The 13978-nt window shown below is 43.9% G+C and overlaps 1 protein-coding gene across 1 annotated transcript in view; it reads left to right on the plus strand.

Annotated features, from left to right (window-relative positions):
• The window catches only part of akap9 (A kinase (PRKA) anchor protein 9), a 42786-nt gene that overhangs the window by 5995 nt on the left and 22813 nt on the right, over positions 1–13978 (plus strand). The window contains exons 5-20 of the mRNA XM_076139190.1: positions 1127–1276; positions 1553–1708; positions 1926–2123; positions 2256–5174; positions 6414–6494; positions 7218–7365; positions 7583–7653; positions 7780–7948; positions 8067–8164; positions 8254–8356; positions 8557–8791; positions 9660–9720; positions 10504–10854; positions 11123–11401; positions 13161–13303; positions 13584–13783. Coding sequence (XP_075995305.1) covers positions 1127–1276; positions 1553–1708; positions 1926–2123; positions 2256–5174; positions 6414–6494; positions 7218–7365; positions 7583–7653; positions 7780–7948; positions 8067–8164; positions 8254–8356; positions 8557–8791; positions 9660–9720; positions 10504–10854; positions 11123–11401; positions 13161–13303; positions 13584–13783 — 5362 coding nt within the window. The remainder of the gene's footprint in view (positions 1–1126; positions 1277–1552; positions 1709–1925; positions 2124–2255; positions 5175–6413; positions 6495–7217; positions 7366–7582; positions 7654–7779; positions 7949–8066; positions 8165–8253; positions 8357–8556; positions 8792–9659; positions 9721–10503; positions 10855–11122; positions 11402–13160; positions 13304–13583; positions 13784–13978) is intronic.

Here is a 13978-nt window from a genome sequence, read left to right on the forward strand (position 1 = left end):
GTTGTTTGCTTGCACCTTGCTGTTCTGGAAGTTTCCCTGTAACCCACTAACCAAACCTCTTTTATGTTCTACCTCCTTTTGACAATTAACCATCTACTGCTCCTACATATTAGGTATAATAAGAAACGTGGACCCGGCGCAAAATAAGTCTTGCTTATCTATCCTAAACTGCCATTTTGAAAGCGCAAACAGTGCAGGAGTAGATTTGAACAGGGCTTTGTGACATTTTCAAGGTGTAAATTACTTTGACAGCAGAGGAAGAAACCAAGAGCGGGAGGGAGAAGAATAGACAAAGAAGAGGGAGGATAGTGAAGGACTTGCAAGAAAAAGACAGCGAGTTACACAATGGTGTGTTCTCTTTAGAAATGTGAAGGTGATATTCCCACAGAGGAGGCAGAGACCCAGACAGATGCTCACTAAGAGAGGGAAGATGGAAGAGACGTGCCGAATTAAATGATTCTAATTGCAAAGTCAATATAAACACCAAGGTCAGTTTTGGATGCATTTTTCTCCCGATGCTTGAATATTTTCCTTACCCAATGGGAGGCATCTGAAAGATTGTGAGACCTCTGCAGTATCTGAAGAGAAGAAACTGTCCCTTTTTCTGATTTTGCAGATTTGGGGGCGTGGTTTTGTGTTCAGACAGGCGTTCTGTTGTAATGTGAGGGAAAGAATAACGCCAATACTTGAACGTTGCCGTGAGTTCCTTCCTAAATGCACTAAAGGGCATCATGATTGATGTTTCTGATAAAGAACAGGACTGAAGTGCAGCCTGAGGCATTTCATTCGTTCCCAAATCAGTGTCAAGCGCACGAGCAGGTTTTGTTTAATAACAGATTCGCTCTCCCTGAAAGTCGGCAGTTTTCTTAAATGATCAATAATTACCTGTGAACATATAGAACCCAACTTATTGGGCTTATTTCTGATAGCCTGCTCATCCTTACATCTATAAATAGGTTCAAGTAATCAGTGAAGTTGGTTCATCAAACAAACTCATTACCACAGGTTCCTTCAACTAACTGCTGCTGCTGTTGGATGATGACTAAGTGCAAAGCTTACTCTTTAGACTTGTCTGACGTCACGGAGGCTTGATTGAGCGACACTAACTCCTACTTTCCCTGCTCAGGAGGAGGCAGAGTCCATACCACAGGAGACCAAGGGAGGCACAACGCAGGATATGGAGGAGGCTCTGGCTGCTAAGAGCCAGGCGGTGGATGAGCTCAAACAGGAGCTGGAGGACATCAGGGCCGCCTTCGGGACTGAAGGAATACAGCAAGTAAGTGTTGGGTTACAGTATTGCATAGAACGTTTGGCTTCTGCTGCACTTAAAAGCATCTTACATTTGAAGGTATTGATCAATGGGTGTAACACAACCTATGTCCCAACCCCGTCTTTCATTTGAACAACATTCTTAGCAAACATTCATTGCACCAGGATTCTGCTCTCTCCTCTCTCTCTTCTCTCTCCTCTGACCTGTTTCCGTTCCAGTTGATGCTCAAGCCGCACGCTGTAAACGAGTTTCTGTTTCCTAATGACTTTTTTGCCGTTCTAGCTCCAGGACTTTGAGGCAGCACTAAAGCAGCGAGATGGCATCATCACTCAGCTCACTGCCAATCTGCAGGAGGCGCGGGAAGAAAAAGATGAGATCATGAAAGAATTCCTGGAGCTCACAGAGCAGAGCCAGAAACTACATATTCAATTCCAGCAGGTGGGCTCTCAACTATTATCCTTTTTTACATAATCCTACATATGTGTCCTATATTCCACTCCTACATGTTTCAGCTATAACATTGTATCCATGTGCTCCATTACATTCAGTCTTTGGTTTGTGGAGATGAAGCCCTGATGTTTTGAAATAGACAGCTGTTATTGCTCTTCTTCTTCTGGTGCTTGACTACATTCTGTTGGTGTAACGATAAACACAGCTGCAGGCAGGTGAGACGCTGAGAAACACAAACCACAGCAGCACAGCGGCTGATCTTCTGCAGGCCAGACAGCAGCTCATCCAGTATCAACAGCAGCTGGAGGAAATGAATGTGGAAGCCAGAAGGTACCAGGAGGGAAGCAGCGAACAGCGAGGGCAGATCAGCCAGCTGCAGCAGCAGATCAGCAAGATGGAGATGGTAAGTGGTTGCCAGCATTTGTAGAATATTGTAGACTGTCACAGTTTGCCTGTTAGATATCGGCTCTTTTCCATTTCATTTCCAATACAGTAAATTGTTAACATTGTTCATTTATCATGGTTTTCTTTGTAGTCGGGGAGAAGCTCAGATGATTCGTACACTCAAAGGGCAAATGAGAAAGACCTGCTGATTGCTGAACAAGAAAGGATTATTTTGAGTCACGAACAGTCGCTAATTCAGCTGAGAGAGACGGAGGAGTCTTATGCACACACACTGAGAGAGAAAAATCTGCTCATTTCGGAGCAAACTACAATAATCACAAAGCATGAAGGATCGTTGACTCTGCTGAGAGAAGAATGTGCTCAGGCAGGCAGGACTGCAGAAGAAACTTCCATTAATGAGTCAAATGAGAAAGACCTGATCATTGCAGAACAAGAGAGAGTCATTTCAGAACGTGATTGCCTTGTTACCAAGATCAAGAATGACCTGGAGTCCTCTGCCCGAAGCCTTCATGACCTCCAAGAGCAGGTGGCTGCAAAGGAATCGGAGCTTGAAAGATGCCTGGATGAATGGGAGAGCACAAAGTCTGTCTTACAAAGCTGTAAAGGTGAAATGGAGAGCTGTAAACTGGAGTTAGATAAAGAGCGAACAGAGCTGGAGAACTGCAAGAGTGAACTTTCAAATTCCAGACAGAAAGAGCGAATGTCGTCTGCTGAAATCATGCAGCTCATGGGTACTGTGGAAGATCTGCAGAAGCGCTGTCACCAGGGCAGCTTGTCTGAGGGCGACGCCCTCCAAAGAATGGAGGAAGAATCTGTGAGGAAGCTTGCACTTCTCAGGGCGGAACTGGATGAGATGTACGGCCAGCAAATTGTCCAGATGAAGCAGGAGCTTAATTTGCAACATGTGGCTAATGTGGATCAAATGATTCAGCAACATTTAGCTGACATGGAGCTTTTAAAAGCTCAACATCAATCTCAAATATCTGCTGTTAGAATGGATGAGGTGGACACACTCGATGCTAAGGTGAGGGAGCTTCAGGAGACGTTATCGGAATCTCAAGCAATGCAGAGTAAAGTCAGACATGAACTCAGCCAGGTCACTCAAGAAAAACTCAACCTGCAGGCAAAGGTGGATCATCTCCTTCAAGATCTCCATTCTGCTAAGGAAGAAGTGGAGCTGGTCTCCCGCACGCTAATGTCTCAGGAAAGCAAACACACTGAACTGCACCACCTCCAGGATACTATTGACACTCTGCAGTGCCAGCTGGCTGCTGCAGAGGAAGACGCACAAGAGGCAGAGGCTAAACACGAGTCAGAGACAACCAATTACAAGATCAAGCTGGAAATGCTGGAGAGGGAGAAAGATGCCGTGCTGGGCCGAATGGCAGAGTCACAGGAGGCAGAGCTGGAAAGACTGAGGACGCAGCTTCTCTTCAGCCACGAGGAGGAGCTCACTAACCTGAAGGAGGAATTGCAGAGGGAGAACTTCCTAAATACAGAAAACCTCCTCAATGAAGCTGCTATCAAACACAAGAAGGCTTTGGATGAGCTGAGCGTTCGTTATGAACAAGAACTGCGGTCGGAACAGGGAGACAAGGCAGGTGTTGTCACCGAGCGAGATGAGCTTTTACATCAAATTCTTGCACTGAAAGAGGAGCTGAAGATGACTCTGCAGAGCTCCAAAGGGGATGAGCTCGTCGGGCAGCTACAAGAGCTTCAGGTGGAGGTGGAGGAACTGAGGAAGGGAGGAGAAGAACGGGCTAGAATGGAGAAAGAACTTCAGACGCTGTTGATAAAGACGGAGGAGTTAGAAAAACAGGCACAAGAGAAGGAAGAGTGTTGGGCAAATAAAGTGAAAAACAAGGAAGTGGAGAACAACATGTTAATAGAATCCAATAATGCTTTAAAAGAAGAGACGGAATCAACAAGTAGGAAAATTGAGACCCTCACAGCAGATAATATTAAAATACAGCAACAAGTAGAGGAGCTCAGCGTGGAAATGGAAAGGCAGAGGACCTCTTCCTCATTTGCTGAAAAGAATTTTGAAGAGACCTATCAAGAGCTGAAGAAGGACTACAAATGTCTCATTAAGGCAAAGACACAGTTAGAAGAGCGAACGCTGAAGGAGACACTTGAGTTTGAGGCGAAGATTTCAAGCCTTCAGTCGCAGATACAGAGGCAGGAAGAGAGCAGCAGAGGCAGAGAAATGGAGGACGCAGGCAGTAAAGCTGCGATGGAAAAAGATACTACTGAGTTAATGGAGAAGCTGACTGTTACACTGAAGGAGAAAGAAAGCCTGGCTGGAAGGCTTTCTGAAGTTACAGAGAAACTGACGGTTACAGAGAGCAAAGTGGGACAGCTGGATGAAGAGTTGACGAAAGCGAGGCAAGAAAACAAGACGGCCATCGCCCAGAACAAAAGCCTAAAGAAAGAACTGGAAAAGAAAAAGGAAACTGTTAAGCCGCAGACGAGAGGGAAAGAGGGGAAAGAGAGAAAAGCCAAGGTCCAGCAAGGAGAGAAGACCCCTGAGCCTGCAGCTTCAGTTGTTTCTTCAGAGGATCATCACCTTCGGATTCAGTCTCTGCAAGGAGAGGTGGAGGCTCTCCAGTCCCGCTTACAGGCAGCTGAGGCAGAGAGAGACGGCATACGGCAGACACTGGAGGTCCAGAGGCTTACGCAGACACCGGCTCCGTCTCCAGCAGCAGCAGCAGCAGCAGCAGCAGCCCCTTCCCCTGCGGAGGAACCTGTTGAAGGACGGTCCTCCCTGCAGAAACCCACAGCCTCGGCGTCAAGCAAGCGCAAGAGACGGCAGAGGTCAAAACAAGAGCGCAAACCAGGCATTGTTCCCTCACAGAGCAGGGAAGAGAGAGGAAGGGAGGAGGAAGAGGAGGAGACAGCGGTGGAAGAAGAGAAAGCAGCTACAAGTGTCGCAGAGCGGGAGTTGCCGGCTCAGATGGAGAGCCAGGTTACGTCGCAGCACAGGGCCGACACGCAGGACTCCACAGACGGGTGCCAAGGAAACGGAGACAGAGACCACATCAACAAAAGGGTAAGCACTCACATGAATCTGCTGCTGCAGCGCTCAGCGGTGAAATGGCCCCGCCGCCTTTTCTCTGCCAGAGTATGATTAGATTAAATGTTTGTCTGAGCCATTAAAGGGCTTTTCAATAACTGCAAGGCGGTGTGCGTGTGAAAGGAGTATCCTGCAGACGGACTTCTTAACCAGATAAGGCTTCACCGGTGCATTGAATAGGTCTAAGGTGGTTTAAGTGCTGAGATGATTTCCCTGTAGTGAGTGACGTTGTTGCTGCAAATTGCGTCTGCAGGCTCGTTGGCGACTGCTGTTCTAAGATAACAGAGCATTGTGTGTTTCTAAGTTTGGGCAGACTCATTGACGTCAACTAAAGAGTGAATGTGGGACATTTTAGTGTATGTAGAAGAAACACACACACACACACACACACACACACACACACACACAGTAACAGCCTGCACATCATCGTGGAATATTAAGACTCCATGGATATTCTCCTCAGTTCTTCCAGAGCCAGTATTTCGTGTTACTATACAATATTTATAATCTGCTTTCATTGAAAGTTCCGCGTCTTCACTCTTGAGTGGCGTGTCGGTTTTTGAGAAGGCACGGAAAACACAGATCCCAGTCTTGAATCAGAATCACTTCGTCTTTGAATCACTGCTGCTAGTGTGTGTGTGTACTGGTGAAATGTGTACATTCTAGTTTCTTTCCATCCTGCAGGGAGTGAAGGGTTTGAGGTGAGGAGCCACCCCCCCCCCCCCCCCCCCACACACACACACACCCCTCCCCTGCTCACTTCTATGTATCAACCATCTCAATGTCCAAGCTGTGTCTCTATTTGACAAGGCAAATGATATCGTGCCATTTCACATCTGTGTCACATATTCCAGTTGTACCTCCTGGGTTGGAATGCTTGACTTAGACTTCAGAAGTGAAACTAGATGCTTTAATGAGGAGCTGAACATCAAACCGTACATGCTGGAAACCCTTGTTTAAAAGATGGAGCAAACAAAAACAAATTTCCCATGTATTCTATGATATAAGTTAGAATCTAGGCAACATAATATTGTCTAGATTCTGATACTTGTTTTGGAGGAAATGTGATGGAAGCAGCTAATCTGGCACTCCCTCTCAGGATGTGATCCATTATGTTGCTTTTTGCCTTTCTATCCATCCCTTTTATCCGTCCTCACTCGTGCAGGCAGTGGCAGTCACAGGAATAACAGCCTCTTCCCCCCGCTTGTTTCTTAGGTGAGGGCAAATGGGACGAGGCGCCACATGGAGCCTGTGGTGCAGCCGGGAGCGGAGGAGGAGCAAGAGACTCCCGAACATGTAAATGTCACTCAAGCTCACATCCTTCCTGTTGATTGTCTTTTTCATAGTTACTTGTTACTTAGGTGCATCCGACAAAACAGCCAAGGCAGCATTGGTATTACAGATTTCAGTCTTTGCTTGTTCAGTAGGGCGAGCGTGTAAGCAGATTCAAAATAATTAATTTGTTTTTGTCCTGTACAAAGCAGCAACAGCACAAACAACAGCACAGCCGCGCTCTGTTTGTTAGGCACCGAGTGTCCCTTATCTGCATGTTCTAAGCAGCGTCGGAGTGATTACAGGACTGAATGGACTCTACAGTGCAGCGTCCAAGTGGGGATGGAGGGGAGATTGCATCATAACAAAGCGTATTGAACACTGCCTGATTCTAAAAACGGAGAGTGCACTTTCAAGGATCTGACATGAAAGGGAACCAATTGTCGTTGTGGCCGAACCAAATTTGTGCTAATACATAATGTAAGACTGAAAGAGGGCCGGACTATTCCTTTCATTCTCTCTCTCCTAATACTGACTACAGCAGCTGGCCATAGCTGTATATCAGAAGAAAGATGATTATTTAATTATTCATCTCCTCCTGAGTAGGAGATGGATTTACTTTGTTGCATAATTTCATTAGCAAAACTTATAATGCAGGCCTATAAATTCAACTTTATTTGCACTGCAATCTCAACATGTTTCATTGTCATCCAGTTTACTGATTCAGCTATCTTTTCTGTGTTAAAGGGTGACTGCCGGCTTCAGATGGAGGCCCAGCGCATCAGTCTGTCTCAAATCCACGCTGCCCAGCTCGAGCTGCTGCAAGAGCACACGGACACTCACACACACTCCCTGGAGCTGAAACTGCAGCACCTGAAAGAGCACCATGGCCAGGGTGAGCCTTTGTATGCGCCTGTGTTTGAGGCCTTTTGATCCATCATTCATACTGGTTTCAGTTGTTCCCGCTATGCCGAGGTAATACTAATCAGATAAGCCTTCTAGGATTCTAGGTTCATACTCCCAAATATAATCAACTATAGAAATGTATTGTTGCTTCTTACAAACATTGACAACTTTTGAAATGAATTCTGTACATTTTCTCTTTATAACAGATGAGCCAAGAATCTTCAAATACAAGAACATGTTACAAGCTGTATCAGAAGAATGCAGCGAAATCATTTCGGTAAGTATACAAGCAAAAATAATAATGGTATATTATTAATAAATAGTAAGTTGTATTGTGGCATTTGTATTTATGCGCATTTCTGATGTTTACCTAACTTGTGACCTTTCTCTGCTTCTTTTTCAGTCTTTTAGAAAGATATTTGGTGAGAATGTTTTGGAGAGTATTGAAACAAAACCTCAGCAGCCCCCTTCAGTAGAAGTCCAGCGACCCCCTACAGTAGAAGTCCAGGGATCCCCTTCAGAAGAAAGGCCAGAAACTAGTGAATGTCCATCTGTCTTACTTGAGGCCAGAGGTAATTAAAGCTTTTTTTAAACAAGTAAATGAGGTGACAAATCTTATTTTAGTAACATTTTTCCCTGGCCACACTAAAATGTCATGTATTATAGAATCTATGTTTATTCACACTGTAGCGCTGTACAAGGACCTTCAGCTGGTGAAGGACGGGATTGAACAGGAACATGAACGCCTCTCACAGCTTCAGATTCTGCTGAGAGCTGACGGGAACAAGGTCAAGATTGCCACATTTGTTGAACTTTGTTTGTTTTTAGGATGAAAATAGGAACAGAAACTCTCACTAGCAATGTTGTTCTCTCCTAGATGATGGAACTGCAGATGGCTTATGATGAACTGAAGAGAAATAGTGAGGAGATATCTGAGCTACGTATGCAGGGTGTCGGCCTAGGTTCTGCTAAAAGTAAAGGTAATCCTGTCTTCCTCTCCCTTCTGACAGAAAGTTCAATCAGCTCATGTGACAGATGTGTGGTAACTTCACAAGCTGGAGGCTACAATAACAGCCCTTCAAAAGTTTATATTAATTTAACCTTTGCCAATTTGTTATTCTACCCAAAAGATGTGTGTCTTTATTTTAAAAATCGTTTACATTTCCCTCTGTGTTGTTAGACCCAGAGGAGCATGCTGGTGTGCCGTCTACCTCCCAGTGTGAGGACTTACAAAGATTGAAGGCTGAAGCCCAGGAAAAGCAGCTCCAGCTGGAGGAAAGCCACAGACAACAAATGGAGCACCTGAGGGCGCACTACCAGCAGCAGGCTGAAGAGACCGAGGAGCGTTACACCACTGAGCTCCTTATGTTGGAGCACCGACTGCAGGAGGCCACAGGCACACACGCACACTTCAGGTGATCAGTCTGGATCAAACACATTGTGTGCCATTAAAATAACAAATCCTGCAGTCTGAGTCTGAGTAATGGTTAGTATGGCAAGACAAATAATTCAACTGTATTTGTCCCATATTCAAATGACGACTCATTAGATTACAGATCTGCATTTGAAGAGTACTTCCACTGCATATGTGCACCCTCCTGTATGTCATCTCTACAGGCAATCATTCCTAGATCTAATACACATAAATGCTGCTGTGTAGCATATGGAAGCTACCTGACCCAGGCCTGCTGACAACAAATCCTCAGCTAATGAAATATTCACCAGGCAGTTAAATGCATTATACATACACACTCTTACCAGCCAGTTAACCAATAAATTAGTTTTCATGTATTCCCGATGTGTTATTGAGATAAGTGCCTGATTAAAGTCGTGTGGTCAAGGACAGGAGGTCTTGTATTGGGGTCTTGTTCTGCTCAAGGTTTCTTGTGATCTTCACATTTGCAATCAAATAGCAAATAGCAGTTTCGTTCTCAACTCAGTGCATGAAATGAGAATTTAAATGCACAGCTAGTAAGTGAGGTTTTAACAGGATAATATACAACATAATGCGTTCTCATGTCATTACTCGTATCATAATTTATTTCCTACACTCTTTCCAATCAGACCATATGTGTGTGTATGGGTGTAAACATAGCTTCTACTGCCATCTGCTGTTTAACTTTATAAATATAGTTACCTTGACGGTATCAGTCTTACTATTCCTGCAGTGAACTCAACTCTCTTGCTGGTTGATTAATAAGTCTCTAAAAGAAAATGCTAGAAATCAAAGTGTATCGAAGAAGTGTATTAAAGTATTAAAATGAAGTCTTTGTTTGATTTCAGCCTGTCCAGTGTTCCAGAATCCAGCTCTGAAAGGGTGGAGGAGCACAGAGGGGAACTTAAGGTTTGTCTGCTAAGGTTTGATTTGGTTTCATGTAAGATCTTTCATGTCACACGAATTGTATCCAAGTTCAAGCTGAAACGTGTTTATGCTCAGTAGTATGGATGGAGGCGTGCAGGCATTTACAGCCTTTAGGCTACCATGTGCCCTGAATCCAGGACACTACATAACACACCAGCATACCACCGGAGTTGTGAATTAAGGAGACAAACTCTAATCCCGTGTCTGTATGAAAGGAGGATTTAGCTTTGCACGAGTGAGCTGTCATTCTGTCTCAGTCTAACATCCACACTCCCTCCTAACGTGTGTGTCCTCAAGGCTCTTATCTCTCCATAAGAAGAGTTAGAGACTTGGTATATAAGATGTGATGATATGTTTGATAAGTATGATATGTTTATTTAAAATGGGAACCTTGAAGAACTCTAACAAGAAGCTGGGTGATGCTAAGATAAACAAGACATGGATTCAGCACCAAACAGAACGGTAGTGTGTTAGTGCTGCGTGTTCGGGTAAAGCAAGGAATCTTTTTATCCCTTTATTGGCCCGGGGGGTTTCAAGAGAACAAAATGCTGTATTTATTACAGGATAGAGTGGGCAGGGTAAGATGGAGCAATAGAGACCCCTATAGAAACTGTTTATCACAATCTGGAGGAAATGGAAGTGTTGTTTACTTCATGTCTTGTTTGCTGATGCGTCATGCGTCCTGCAGTCAGGCCTTGAAAATATCTGTTTATCTTGTAGTTCTTCTCGTCCCTTTTTTCATCCTCTGTGTTTTTTTTCTCTTAGCACGACCTTGTAAAGGAGGGACCTTCAGAGAGATCTGCAGAGCCCCATTGGTCTACAAGGTCCGTGGGCCTGACAGCACAGCTGCAGGCACTGAGGAAAGCACTGTATCACAAGTACATCCAAGAAGTGACCGCTCTCAAGGCGCAGCACAGCACTGAGCCAAGAAGAGTGAGAGAAGACGGGGAACAGGTTAGGAAAACAGAGGAGGGTCAAGAAGTGGTGCTGCCCAAGCTGGAACAGGACCTCAGAGGGGACATCGCATCGGGACTCTCTGCTGAGAGCATCTGGGCAGGAGAGCAGGCTGAGCTGGAAGAGAAGAACTGGGAGAAAGTGGAGGAGGAAGTTGCTAAGGTAGGTGTTGTTGTTTTCAGGATCAGTGTAACACAGAAAGGTTAGTCTATATATATCTCAACTTCTATTTTTCTCTCAAGTTTGACTCGTATCAACTCAGATTCACCAAAAGCAGGAATAGTAGAGATTAAACAGTGCATCAATAACTTGGTCTTCCAAAATAAATATATCCGTTAGTGGCTGTATATTAATAGCAAGAGGAGGCATTGACTGCTATATTTGCTTGTTTGGACCCACAAATGATTCCTAAAATCTCTTTTTCTGACAGGCCATAGTTCAGATGTCGGTGGAGTTTGCTCAGCAGACGGAGCTGGCTCGCATCATCAGGCACTCCAGTCAGACCACCACCTCCATGCAGACCCAGTTAGATGAGGGCAAAGTGGAGAAGAGGGAGAAAGAAGCGCTGACTGTCATCGCTTCTGTCAGCACCGGCAGCTTTCTGGAGGAAGTGGTGAGGGAGACGCTGGAAAAAGAGCTGGAGGAGAGGAACACAGAGATCCGAAAGTTAAAAGAGCAGCTGCAGAAATCCAAATCAGCACCTGAGCAGGTCAGTGCAGCTGTCTTTTCAGTGTTGCATGAATTCCGAGAATTCATTACTGTTGTGTTGGTCTGTTGCCTGTGCATTGTGTTGAAATGCTTTGTGTTACCTGGTCTGGATTAAATCTACATTACAGTGTGCATTAATACCGCATGCCTTAACACAGTTAAAGCTGTTTGATTTCTCCTTGTTTGACTCATGGATTAAAACACGTTTGTTTGTTGCATGTTTGTTGCAAGCCTTAACATAGTTCAAGATCTCTCCTTGTTTGATGCATGGTTTGAAACATATTTGTTCAGTTTTTTTGTTACACTAATGCCTTATGGGTAGAGTTTGACCCAAGCCTCATAATAAGACTTTCAACCACAAGAGCTCAAATGCATGTGAAATGCACACTCACACTCAATTTGCACTTTTGTCTTCTACCTGCTTTGTTTTGAGGAATTATTGAGAATCTATTCATTTCCAAAGAAGCATAGAACACACACACACACACACACACACACACACACACACACACACACACACACACAAATATATGTATTTATATATATTTATTATTGATGTACCAGTTTATTGAAAAAGCTTGAACATACATGATCACAATTCATGCCCATGTTAGTTTATCCACCAGTTTCAAAAGGAGGTATTGGATGTGCATCTCTCTCCTCCCTCTCTGGGTCACGCACCGGCTTTCTCATCGGTCAGCCGGGCTTTCACCAACTATTTATTGCATCATTAAGCTTTTACTGTGATAGCAGTGGCTGTCAGATCCAATGTTCTTTGTGAAATGAGTTGTTCCAACACATTCTTGGTGCTGACACTAATGATAATTTAGTGATAAGGTTGCAGGAAGTGTCTCAGATGACTTTTAATATGAAAGAAGTTTAAGTTTCTGTACTTTGTGAAACAGTTTAAGAGTAAATGCGTATGAATCGTGTTTTTCTCTTACCAAGAGAATCAATGCCTGTGCTGCAGGAATCACTTTAAGATGTCTGACAGAATGTTATGTTATCATACGTGGATGAGCTAAAGGTGAAAGGTGACACTGTAAGTTATTAAGTTTATGAAAGGGGATATGAGTGGAGAGGTTAAACAATAAATAAAATACATTTTGGCATTTCTGTGTTGCATTTCATTGTTGGATTTGAGTGTTCCACCAAAATTATAAAAAGCAAAAATATAAATATTTACATTTACAATAAATATTACATGTTGAAGAGATATAGATTTTTTAGTAAGTAAGTTTTTAGTTTTTAAGAAAGTTTAGCTTTGTACGGCACCGTTTGTCTGTTCCTTAGACTGTAAAGCAGCAGCTTTCAAAGTGTACGCAGTGCTCTGCCCTAAAAAAAGCCAAACAAAGATCCTTTGACTCAAACCAGTGTCAGTTGTGACCCATCGGCAGTCTCCACGGTGACGCAGTTTTTACAATCAATTGACATTCTGTCTGGAAAAGCAGAGATGCATTTCTGTTGTTTCTCCAAAAGATGGAGCTACCTCCTCCTTCTCCACCACCTCCTGTGAGTCAAGCACACCTGTTGCCATAGTAGCACAAAGATACTAGTGTTTAACTCGGCACCAAGCAAGCTTGAAGTGCGTCTATGTTTTGTAGTCTGTGTGTTTGTCAAAAGAAAGTGTGTCTATGCACGCCTTGTTAATGGTCGCCCAAGAAGCCACAGCATCACTTGGTTTTCAGGAATCTCTCTAACCAACAGTAGCATTTCCAATGACGGGGCTGCTGTCTGTGTTCTCTCTCCTGCCTGTCCAGGCTTTACAGAAGACACAAGAAGGTCCAGAAGTTGAGGACGATGAAGACTGGAGCCGTGTGGACAAAAAGAAGGCTGGCGGACAGACGGTGTCCTCACAGGACGAAGGGGAATCCTCTGAAAAAGACGATGTCACCAGTGAAAGGTAGTGACAGGATTTGTATGCTTGTTCTACCCAAGTAGGGAAGTCACTTTTGTGTAGAGATACAAGTATTTCTAAATGGAAATTCTGAAGCTATGTGTATATATTAGGTTATATATTATATTATTGTGTATATTGGGTTTGCGCTTTCAAGCTAACAGCTGTATGTGTATGTTAGAGCTGTAGATTACGTAGATCACAAACATTCACTCAAACATTTTCTTACACACAATCACTAATCCTAATTTCTTTCCCCCTGCTCCCCCCCCCCCTGTGCGTTCAGAAACCTCTTGCGTAAGGCCAACGAGAGGCTCTGTCAGGTCCTGGGTGATGTCCTGAAGACCACAGCAGCTGCAGAGGAAACCATGGGCCTTCACATGCAGAGTCTATGTGACTCCTCCAGTGGAGAGCATCGGGACGGCACAGGGACCATCAGACCCCATGCTGCAGGCAAGTCACATCAACAACAGTGCTACGTCGCTAGTGTTAACACTGATACTGTTAGAAATACTAAATACTATCTGTTAGAAATATATTCATTAATTAATAATAACTTAAAACATAAATCTAAGGATTTGTAAGCATTTTAGGAAACTCCAGTTCTGTACTTAGGGTTTAATTTTCCATATTGAACTTAAAAACAAAGAAAATGGTTGTTGATTCCTTATAGGCACAAGA

This window comes from Genypterus blacodes, unplaced genomic scaffold (genome assembly GCF_046128005.1).
Source record: "Genypterus blacodes isolate CSIRO-AG114 ecotype Tasmania unplaced genomic scaffold, CSIRO-AGI_Gbla_v1 ptg000438l_1, whole genome shotgun sequence".
Classification (NCBI taxonomy): domain Eukaryota; kingdom Metazoa; phylum Chordata; class Actinopteri; order Ophidiiformes; family Ophidiidae; genus Genypterus; species Genypterus blacodes.